Genomic DNA, 12540 nt, shown 5'->3' on the forward strand with positions numbered 1-12540 from the left:
GGTATAGAAAAAAAATATTGTGATTTCATACCCTCTGTTCTGCATATGAGCTGGGGGGGGGGGGGGGGGGAGACAGCAGCACACTGATCTTTAATATTTATATGAGAAAAGTGTGTATCTGTCACAGGGTGGTGTCTGTGGATACACTAATAAACAGAATGCCACGTCCTAGTTATCACTTTGTACATGTAGACATTAACAAGGAAAAAGGGAAATTGGGGAGAAAAATAAAAAATATCTTTCTTTTTGTAAAAAGAAAACTGAATTTTTTATACTTTTTGTTTTTACTTCTGTTTTAATAAATAGAAATAATTCTTTTTGAATATACTGGTTGTGTTTACAACTTCTTTTATGCCTAAAAAGTCCAACTGAACCCACATTTTTTGAGGTCTTTTATGTGAAGGTTCTTTTATAATTTTTTTATTTTTCTCCCCAATTAAACAGAAATACAGTGCCTTAAAAAAGCGTTCCTGCCCCTTGACATTATCCAAATTTTGTCACGTTACAATCAAAAACGTAATTATATTTGATTGGGATTTCATGTGATAGACCAACACAAAATGACACATAATTATGAAAGAAAAAGGAAAATGATAAGCCGTTTTCAAAATTTTTAACAAATGAATATCTGAAAAGTGTGGCGTGCATTTGTATTCAGCCCCCCTGAGTCAATACTTTGTACAGCTGGGCTCATAAGTTTTATAAAGCCTGGCAGAATTTATGATTTCTTGGGTCACACCAAGGGTCACTTACAGAGCTCTTTCTGTAGACTCACCACTCACCACTAGGGATGCACCAATACCATTTTTTTTACAACGAATGCGAGTACCAATCCTTTTTTTTAGTACTCGACGATACCAATTACTGATACCTACCGCAACTGTTTTGTTTTTACTTCAACTGTCAGCAATAGTACAAAGCATTGAAAAGTTATTTACAAATTAAATAAATTGATTTTTGTTTTTAATTTTGCGATTTTCAATGTGAAATGTGTAAATATATGTTAATATATATGTTAATATATGTGCAAAAATATTCATTAACAAAGCAAACAAAGAAAAAGTTTTAATTGTTTATTGTTTATAAAATAGACGAGAACAACAAAAAAAAAAAAGCAGGAAAATAATAATTAAATGTAGGAGAATAGGGAGTTAATTAAGGCTGATTAGAGTAAATTAAGGGCTAATAAGGGTTTAAACAGAAGAACATTTGTTCGTCCCTTTGAGCTGCAGATGAAGAAACAGAAAGATACAAAAAGAAACAATGTTTATTTTTATTTTAGTGTTTCAGAGGCTGAGCAATGTTGTTAATAAACATTGCTAGCTGCTTTTTTTTTCACAGCTCCAATTACAGGACTTCTTTAACACTTTAGCTGTCAACAGGGGAAACCCACTGACAGCTCAAAGAACCGAGCCTGAGAGTATCGGTTTCAGGTATCGGTGTATTGGCATGAGTACTGATACTTGTGCAATTACTCGGTATCGGCACCGATAGAAATACCGATACTAGTATTGGTGCAACCCTACTCACCACTGCAACTGTTCTCTTGCTAGAAACTTGCCATACCCATTTTTCTACAAATTGGAAAAGTGTAACTAGAACTTGTGCTTCAAGTGCTCTGCAAGTGTACAACTTGCCAATGAAAATGTGCAGCAAATTTACAGACTTACAATTCAACACTGCCTCACATTTGTGGCAAGTTATCCTTGTTATCTGGGTGGTTGTCTATGGCAGGGATCTCCAAACTACGGCCCTCCAGCTGTTGTGGAACTACATGTCCCATGAGGTATTGTAAAACTGACATTCACAGACATAACTAGGCATGATGGGAATGGTAGTTTCTGAACAACTGAAGGGCCATAGTTTGGAGACCCCCGGTCTATGGTATATTATCTATGGGTATATTTATAAAGAAAATAATATGACATTCACCAAACATTGGTGATTGATTCACCTGCAGTAAATGTCTGGTAAATGTCACATTCTCTGCTTTATGAAAACGCCCTTAAATTGTATGTGTATTGCTAGACAATATAGCCTTTAAAATATGGAACGATAAAATGGTCTAATTACAGAATTTGGGAGAAAAGGTAAGTTAAATACTAATATATTGGCAAATTGCTGGCTATTATGATGTTACATTAAAATATTGTAATTTTGTTTACAATACTAGTTGGGCACAATTTCCCAATCTGTCTTGGATGTCTATTTTCCTTCATAAAAAAAAAAAAGTCGGACAATTAACAGAAGTGTAGGCATGCCCTCTGGACTTAAATTTCTCATTCTTTTGCTCTTGGCATCCTACAGGGAGGATTTACATAAAGTCGATGTAATGAACTATTGCCAGCAGAATGCCAGCCAATGCCTGCGCTCAGGGGGCCCGAGGAGCCGCGACGACGCTCTGCTCTGGCAGGTGCTGCTGCAGATGTGTCGGCAAAATGGGGTACGTCACATGAAACACTACAAATCTGCCTCCCATTAGCGCCGAACAAATGTCGCTTTGCAACATCCATGGAGTGCTGTTTCAACCTACATTTATAGCGCAGTCGATCATATATTATGTAAATATGGTTCTCCTTAATTAACATTATGCAGATTCCATTTATGCAATGTGGGCTTCAGCCAACAGTTCTGGCTTACAGTAATTAATTGCTTTGTTTGCATTACAGCGTGGAGGAGATTGGAAAAATTAAACTGACGATTGGTTTTTAGTTAATGTTTAACGGATGTGGCATCTAGTTTCTATCAATTTTTAAGCCTTTCCAGTTCATTTTATTGTTAAAATTTGAAATGAGGACACAGTTTATCGAAAATAAAGATCAGCTGAAACACCTTCCTGTTTATTAAGAAGCAGGAGAGCCACAGGTGAATACTAGTACATTGATCATAGCAAATGTTTACTTCCTAGTAACATTTAAAAGGTAAGTTCAGCTTTTCATAAAAAATGAAAAGATGAACTAATTCCAAATATCCTGGCCAACAGTGTTGAAGTAAAATTTGGATTTAGTTTTAGTCATAGTCTTTTGACAAAAATGCCATTTTAGTTTTAGTCGTATTTTATTCATCTGAATTATCATAGTTGTATTTTAGTCGACTAAAATCTCCAGTATAATTTAGTCGACTAAAATCTCCAGTGCAATTTAGTCAACTAAAATCTCCAGTGCAATTTAGTCGATTAAAATCTCCAGTGCGATTTAGTAGACTAAAATCTCCAGTGCGATTTAGTAGACTAAAATCTCCAGTGCGATTTAGTAGACTAAAATCTCCAGTGCAATTTAGTCGACTAAAATCTCCAGTACAATTTAGTCGACTAAAATCGAATGGGTTTAGTTAAAGGCTCTTTTTTTTAAAATAACAAACATGTTATACTTACCTTCTATGTGCAGTTGGTTTTGCACAGAGCAGCCTGGATCCTCTTCTTCTCGGGTCCCTCTTTGCTGCTTCTGGCCCCTCCCTCCTTTGAGTGGCCCTCAGCCAAGCCCAATCAGAGTTCCGTGTATCCATTCAGACACAGAGCCCCGACCTGGCCATGCCCCCTCTCTCACCTGATTGGCTGACTGACTTTGACCGCCGCAGGAGGCAATGGGGCCGCTGCTCTGTCTCAGCTAATCAGGAGGCGTGTACTGGATGTTTGAGGGGATAGTGGACATCGCTGGAGAGAGAGAAGGGGCTCGGGTAAGTAATTAGGAGGCTGCTACACACAGAAGGTTTGTTATCTTAATGCATAAAATGTATTAAGATAAAAAAACCTTCTGCCTTTACAACTCTTTTAAATTGTAATGCATTATTTAGGCATTTGTCTAGAATTGCCAAACTCATTATATACTCCTGGAGAAAAAATCTAATAACATGTTCTTATTTATAGTATCAGGCTGGGTTCACACTAGTGTGAATTGGATGTGAGTTTCACCGCATCCAATTCGCATTAGACTGTGACCGGCTCTCAATGGCTCTTCACACATCTCCTTGGTGGCTGCGGAGCAAATTGCACAGGGGTCCTGTGCGTCTTTGGCTCCAATTCAGGTCCAAATTCAGGGAAAAATCTTTGCCTGATTCGTCCCTGAAGGGGAGAACAGGGACGCATCGGACCCCTGCTGTGATCCGCATGCGATCTTGATGTGAACCCAGCCTAGGGTTGCCACCTCATCCATGTAAAACCGAACACATATCAATTAGACATCTTCTGAGGCTAATTTAATGCAGATAAAGCACCAAGTGAGTTTAATTACCATCTTAATCAACCACGGAACCTGTGTAATTTATCTGTGTTTGGTTTTAATGGGATGAGGTGGCAACCCTAACCCAGCCTTATGGTTTGAACATGCACTACAGACATTGGGGTTGAATTACTAAAACTGGAGAGTGCAAAATCTGGTGAAGCTCTGCATAGAAACCAATCGGCTTCCAGAGTGTTTTTGTAAAAGCCAAATTGAATGAGCTGACATTAGAATCTGATTGGCTACCATGCACAGCTTCACCAGGTTTTGCACTCTCTAGTTTTAATAAATCAACCGCACATTTAGCAGTTGTGATATATAACATCTTTATAAATAAAACCAAGTTTCGGAAACAAACAAATATTGCTTTTTGACAAACAGAAGTGCAACTTTAAAATATAAAAATCCCCTAAAAAATAGAAACATTAAATATTAAGGAAAGATTCATAAAAGCCTTTTTTCTTAATTTGTTTATTTCTTTCAGCGGCTTAGTAGATGCCCCCTACTTATTCCTATGTGGTAGTGTTAATTTAAGGTCACATTTGGATTTAGTTTTAGTCATAGTCTTGTGACTAAAATGCCATTTTAGTTTTAGTCGTATTTTAGTAATCTAAATTGTTTTAGTTTTAGTTGTATTTTATACGACTAAAATAGTGTTTATTTAGTCGCCTAAAATATTTTAGTCAACTATATTAAAGCATTTGTAAACTGCAGATGTAGAAAGAAAAAAAATACCTGCAAGGTATGGCATAATGTGCTAGCATGTAACATATACTATCACATTAGGAAATACACACCTTGGAACAAAGCCCTCCAGAGCTGTACAGTCACCACTGAGAAGGCAGACGTGTTCCTGGTCTGTCTTTTGGGTTTGCGTGCTTTGTCTATGGCCGAAGCCACAATGACGTCACTCCCAAACATGTGGGTGGGAGCCCTCAGTTCCAGGACGAAACTCTGAAGTTCCAGCAAGGTATGGCAGAACTTCAGAGCACATGCACCAGTGATGTCACTGGCTGCATGTAGAGTGAATATCTCCTAAACTGCACACGGTTAGGAGATATTCATTTTACCTACAAGTAAGCCTTATTATATGTTTACAGGTAGGTACAAATGACCAAGCGGGTTTACTACTCGCTTCAACACTGCTGGCCACCCATCTGGACCCCGCTGAACATACCCGTTGTGATGCCCTGTGCTGCTGGTGTAGCGATCTGTACGACATAGAAAAAAATACACAGTCCCGGAGTGACTATCCATCCCAATGCTTGTCATGGCAAGTGCTCATTAATCAGCGCAACCATGTGATCACACTGAGCTATGAAAAGCTCCTCTTTCTTCTGGGGCACCTTACCAGAAGACAAAGCCTTAGATGTGTTTCTCGTTGGTCAGCATGGTGTCACTCACTCTGGGGCTGTGTATGGACTGCTGCATGGGCATCACTGGGCGATGTTCAGCAGCTGCATAGTGATGGGCAGGATATTTAGTTAGCTCACCTTTTTATTTTTTGCGAAAAGGTGAACTTACCCTTCAAGAAATGTGCAGCTGCTTGCTTGTACTTTCTGTTGGATTACAGTGTAATAAAATGGATCTTGCAGTAAAATGGAAGAACTGCTTTACTTCCAATCTATATAACACACTGTGCAGTGCTGATCAATATGGAAATAATACTAATATAAATATATGAATCCAGTAAGCACTATATGTAACATAAATGTCTAAAGCATAACAAAACATAAACACTATAAATAAAGTACTTGTGCTTTGTGATATTGCACTCAGTCCTCAATGAGGTTATTAAACGAAACAACAGTTCATATATATGAAAATAAAGTGCTTGTGCTCCGTGACTTTCAATTAATCCTTGATGAGTGTTTAACCACTTAACAACTGGGCACTTAAACCCCCTTCCTAACTAGACCAAATTTCAGCTTTCGGTGCTCTCACATTTTGAATGACAACTACTCAGTCATGCAACACTGTACCCATATGATTTCTTTTGTCCCTTTTTCACACAAATAGAGCTTTCTTTTAGTGGTATTTAATCACCACTGAGTTTTTTATTTTTTGCACTATGAATCAAAAAAGGCGGAAAATTTGGTAAAAAAAAAAATCTTTGTTTCTGTTAAAATGTATTGGCGAGTTTTGGTTGAGTATTGGCAGAGTATTGCGCATTGTTGCAGAGTATTGCACATTATTGCAGATTATTGGCAGAGTATTGCACATTATTGCAGAGTACTGCAGAGTACGGGCACAGAGCAGCACTGTGGGCACTACAGATACAGCCCACAGCACTGCTAAAAACAATCTCTTCCCCTTTCCCCCTCTCCCCTCGCACTGTACAGATCGGTACAGAGAGGGGAGGGAGGAACCGGTGTCATGAAATGACGCCAGTTTGTTTACAAGTGATCGTTCCAGCACTTGACGGTGCAATCACGTGATAAACGGCCGCTGCAAGTGGCCATTTACCACGATCCGTGATGCGCCAGGTCTTCCGGACCCATCGGTCATGGATGTTTGCGTGAGCATCCCCCAGGGGCTGCGTGAGAGCAACATGCCGGGGGGACGTCCCATGTACGTCCACCCAGAATAAGCCGACCACGCTGTGGCTGTCTTTCGGCTATGGCCCAGTCGGGAAGTGGTTAAACAGCAAAAGTCCATTTTAACATCAACCATGTGATAATTGTGTCGTCCTGCTTTGTGTACACACAACCCCCACCGGGTGTGCCCTCACCTTAGGGGCTTAAAAAATAAGCCTGTAATTGATAGCAATAGCCTGCAGAGATCCTCCTTTTCTTCCTTTATCCTATGCAGGTTTATGGGACACTTGTATGGAACACAAGCCACCTGCTACTTCCGATAATCACCTAGTTTAGAGGCCACTATTTTCTCCTGGTATGTTCAGAGACTCTCCTCATATACATCACATGCAGGAAATGACAGAGGCATACAATGGCGTGATAACATTTAACATTTAAAAAAAAATATAATTTCAAACAGAACTCCACATATATACAACTCACATTTCAAATAAAAAACACATTTTAAAGTGCTGAGGGGTGATAGCACCATAGCACTTTAAAAGGCGTTTTTTATTTATTTGAAATGTGAGTTGTATATATGCGGAGTTCTGTTTGCAATTAAACATTTTTAAACATTATCACGCTATTGCATGCCTCTGTCATTTCCCACATGTGATGTATATGGGGAGAGTCTCTGAACATACCAGGAGGTTATTATCAGAAGTATCAGGTGGCCTGTGTTCCATACAAGTGTCCCATAAACCTTCATAGGATAAAGGAAGCAAAGGAGTATCTCTGCAGGCTATTGCTATCAATTACAGGCTTATTTTTTAAACCCCTAAGGTGAAGGCACATCCGGTTGGGGGTTGTGTGTGCACAATGCATGAAGACACAATTATCACATGGTTGATGTTAATGGACTTTTGCTGTTTAGTTTAAATGCTCATCAAGGATTAATTGAAAGTCACGGAGCACAAGCACTTTATTTCTTGTGTTTATATGTTGTTATGCTTTAGACATTTATGCTATATATAGTGTTTACTGGATTCATATATTTATATTAGTATTCTTTCCATATTTATCAGCGATGCACAGTGTGTTATATAGATTGCATTATCACCATCTGGGGAAGTGTGGGGAGTGAGGGCAGCTGATTATAGTTATATCTCCTGTGTTTCTTTTAGGTTAATTTAAGCTTAGTGTGGCATCTCACAAGGTTTTTACCCATTGTTTTCTGCTTATACTTCCACCCACTTGCCCTCTGTGTACAAATTGCCCGCTGTTAGTAGTGCAGGTGATATCACACTCCTTCTGGAGACTACAGAGCAGTCAAAATATTGCAAAGGGGATAACTCTTGCAAAGGAAACTTCCCAGAAGTATAAGGTTATCAAAAGACAGCGCTACACTACACTATTTAATCTGTCCTAATTTTAGTGCTGTATGTTCCATAAAATATATGATAAACAATTCTATTCAACATACATTATAGTGCAATAAGCTCACACATATCAAAGTGCCATCGTGCAAAACACATTGATCCAATAATAGTTGTAAACAAGTTGTGCACTATAAAATTAGATAAAAAAAGTCAGTGGAATTCATTTATATTTAAACAGTTCCAATATAAAAAAATAGGTGAAATGCTTTTTTTCTTTTTTATTTCTTAATTCTTCCACCGCACCACAGTGAAATCCACCACCAAATATACTAAATGAACTCATTAGAGGTAAAATTATATTAACCACCTAACAGCGTATTCCCCTCTGGGAATAATGATCTGCAACCTCAGCAAATTCCTCTTTAAACTTTCATAGCTGCCAATTTATATTTATATATTCAGGAGGAAGAGAGAAAAGCTTGCATGATGTGAAATCATTACAACTTTTTTATTCATAAAATCAATTCAAAAACTCAAATTTCCATGAGCCTCCACTGATACAAATGTAACCAGCATAAACATAGAACTGGGCTTGCTACCACCCCTGGAGGACATCGGATGACAAAACACGTAGGGCAGGGCTTGAATGTTACGTCGCCACACACGCAGGATCTGCTGCCATGGCCAGGAATATATGAATTGCACAGACGTTTTTTATTTTATAATTCAAAAATTGTTTTCATCTATTACTGGATCAATATGTTTTGCACAATGGCACTTTGATATTTGTGGTCATATTGCACTATAAAGTATGTTGAATAGAATTGTTTATTATATATTTTATGAAGCATACAGCGCTAATATTAGGATAGGTTACACATTTTAGTACAGCAGTGTCTTTTGATAACCTTATACTTTGAGTAGGTCTATGTTTCAACAAGACAGCAGTGTTGCTCTGATCAATTTTTATTTCTTTTTAACTCATTTTGTTTTAAAAAACACTGTGGCGCAGTTCAAAAAATCCCCTTGAAATCTTCCTGGGAGCACTGCAATGTTACACCCAGTAATGCAGAAGACTGGGGTAAGGTTAATATAAATCTAACTTTGTTATTTTCAGATACACTTTACAATTACTAATTGCAGACTATTTTTACAGGAGTAATGGGCCTGGACAGTCTATGCCAGGCCTTGCAGTAGTTGCTTTGTTGCGTTTCTAATGCCAATTAGACATGTGCAATTTGTTGAGTTCCGAATTAGTTTTTTAATGAATTTTGACAAATCCGAAATTTCAGAATTTTTCAATTTCCCGAAATTTTTAATTTTCGTATTGCCGAAAATTAAAAATTTCAGAATTTCCGAAATTCACAATTTCGTAAATTCGGAATTCTGAAATTCGTAATTCTGAAATTCTAAATTTCGTAAATTGCAAAATTTCATAAATTGCTAAATTTCGTAAATTGCAAAATTTCGTAAATTGCAAAATTCAAATTTGGAAATGTCAAATTCAGAAATTTTGAAAATTCTAAAGTTCGGAAATGTAAAACTTCAGAAATTCTGAATTTTGGAAATTCCAAATTTGAAAATGAAATTGAAAAATTCAAAAATATGGACATTTGAAAATCCAAAAATAGGAATGAAAATCTGAAAATTCAAAAGAATGAAACTAATAACTATTAAATTATAGGCATTGGAATTTCTTTTCAAATTCGGCTGTTAGTGAACATAACGAGTATGAATTTATCTAAAGTTACGAATGATCTGAAACAACAAATGCCATATCTAAACAAATGGAACATAACGATCTAATAATAATGAATAACAATAATAATAAAACCTTTTCATTATTATTATTTATTATTAATTTGTTCCATTCCATTTGTTTAGATGCGCCATTTGTTATTTTGAAAAATTTGAAACTTCAGATAAATTTGTATTCATTAAGTTCACAAACAGCCACATTTTAAAAGAAATTACAATACCTATAATTTAATAGTTGGTTGTTATTAGTTATTATTTAGAATTTTACTGATTTTCTTTCTTTTTTTCAGATTTTCGAATTTTCAGATTATCACATTTTTGAATTTTCGAATTCTGAGAATTCAGAAATTTGGAATTCAAAAATTTGAAAATGCAAAAATCTGAAATAAAAAAAAATAATTTTGAAAATCTGAATTTTCGGATTTCAGAATATTCGAATTTCCGAAAAAAGCAAAAAAAATGAATGAAAAGAAGACAAACAAATTTTTTGGCAGTGCACGTCTAATGCCAATTAATAGAAAAAGTAACACTATTTCCATCTAAACTAACCACCTAAGAACAACGCAGTAGAAATAAGTTTTCTGTAAAAGAAACGTTTTCATGGTGATTTGTCATGCTTACATGAATTGGGTTAATATGGACTAAGCTTTGAATGGCACTCAAAGCCAGAGATTCCATTCCCATGTTATGCAGGTGAAGGGGTGCAGGCTGTCTGCATGCCCATCCAGCCAGTCAGTGGGCACGACGGAACATGTTGGGGCGTGGTTTCTTGGAGACATGTAGGCTGAAGCCGATCCTTATATACAAGCTATCAATAGACTAGAGTATTTCTGCGAAAAAGTAATGTGCAGTAAAAGCCAACAATCAGCTGTCATTTATGGTTCTAGGTGAGATAAGGTTGTCACTTCTGCATTTGGATACCAGATATTTATATCAGATAGTATATAATGGAAACAGTTGTCAGATGCTGGTTAGACTGGTATAAGAGCAAAAAGACAACACTGGCTGCACACCAAACATTAAATGTTTAATGCCCTGTACACACGGTCGGAATTTCCGATGGAAAAGATCAGATCGGATTATGTTGTCGGAAAATCCGATCATGTGTGGCCTCTATCGGACTTTTTCCATCAGAATTTCCGACACACAAAGTTTGAGATCTGAATCCTATATTTTCCGACAACAAAATCCGATCGCATAAATTCCAATCGTGTGTAGACAATTCCGACGGACAAAGTGCCACGCATGCTCAGAATAAACTAAGAGACGAAAGCTATTGGCTACTGGCCCATTTATAGTCCCGACGTACGTGTTTGACGTCACCTCGTTCAGAACGATCGGATTTTCCGACAACTTTGTGCAACCGTGTGTATGCAAGACAAGATTCAGACAAAATCTGGCAGAAAAAATCAGACGGATTTTGTGGTCGGAATGTCCGACTGTGTGTACAGGGCATTACATACCCAACATCATACAACATGGAACCCCTTCATATGACGCATTTCACCCACAGATGGGATTAATCTCTTGGTTATGGATTTCTCTTGGAGCCAGGACAAGTACCCAGTGAAGAAGCCAACTCTGAGGCTTGAGAACAGCACTCATCTTTTCTGGCTTATAAAGGCAAATAGAGGCTGAGTTGGCTCTACACTATAATTATAGGATGGGGCAAGGGTAAAAGCTGATACACACGTAAAGTAATTTTTCGTTCAACCCAGCCTGCTGAACAAAAAATAACCTGGCAGATCACCATACTAACACAAGAGATGTTGGTGTGGCAATCGCCCCTGCTGTGCTCTTGTGTTCTGACACAGGGACTACCACCCCGCTAAAACACACTGATCAGCGCTTGAAGCCATTGGCTGAAAATGCTGATCGGATGCTGGTCGGTTTCCAGCATGTCCCTTTGACAAAAACCAGTCGTTGGACCGGCTTCTGCACATGCTCACTGAATGTCGGCATGTTCTTATTGAACTAGCCGGTATTGCCCGATCTTCAGCCTGTGTGTGACCAGCCTTACTTGACCTAATTATTACCTTCGCTACCCCTTATGTATTGCTCCCAGTTATTACAAATGAATGTATATAATGGAAGCTTTTTTTGGATGTAAACCGATTTATTTGATGCCTTGTTTTATTGTGTATAAATTTCTTTAGTGTATTGCTGGAACAGATGTGGCAGAGCTATTACTACAAGACTGTAAGCGGGAAAGGTACAAGAAGGTTCAAACAGACAGTGACCTCATTTCTCTTACTGAGGACCCACTTCTCATACCTGATGGGGCTCAGGTAGATCTTCTGACCGGCGAGGCCCCATCTGCTGCCGAAACCTCTGCTCGGGCTGTGGAGAAGTTCACAAAGCTGTTGTTCTTTGGCCGCAAAAAAGCAAGTTGCCCACCTTGCAGTATAAGCACTATCTTCGATTCACACCCTGTATCAATTTCCAGCTTCTAACCTCACTGCTTGCAGCAAAGTCTGCCTTGATGATATTCTGTTTATGGTCTATTACTAATTGGCACGCTAAACCTTTATTCCTTGTTATTGTAAACAATCTTTCCTGAACTTTCTTCTAGACCTTGTAATGTTGATCCTGTAAGACTGAATCTTAAGCCATATGACTGTCTTTTCTGATCTTTCGTGATCTTTCTTACTGAATAAGCTCAGTATG

General features: G+C 37.8%; 1 protein-coding gene across 2 annotated transcripts in view; it reads left to right on the forward strand.

The window, feature by feature from the left end:
• Window positions 1–12540, forward strand: part of SEC16B (SEC16 homolog B, endoplasmic reticulum export factor) — a 392979-nt gene that overhangs the window by 128012 nt on the left and 252427 nt on the right. For both annotated transcript variants that reach the window (XM_077453184.1, XM_077453185.1), the window contains 2 exons: window positions 2308–2443; window positions 12030–12257. In XM_077453184.1, the coding sequence (XP_077309310.1) occupies window positions 2308–2443; window positions 12030–12257 (364 nt within the window). The remainder of the gene's footprint in view (window positions 1–2307; window positions 2444–12029; window positions 12258–12540) is intronic.

Source organism: Lithobates pipiens, unplaced genomic scaffold (assembly GCF_037356315.1).
Source record: "Lithobates pipiens isolate NorthernLeopardFrog02 unplaced genomic scaffold, aLitPip1_a1.2 Scaffold_23, whole genome shotgun sequence".
Taxonomy (NCBI): domain Eukaryota; kingdom Metazoa; phylum Chordata; class Amphibia; order Anura; family Ranidae; genus Lithobates; species Lithobates pipiens.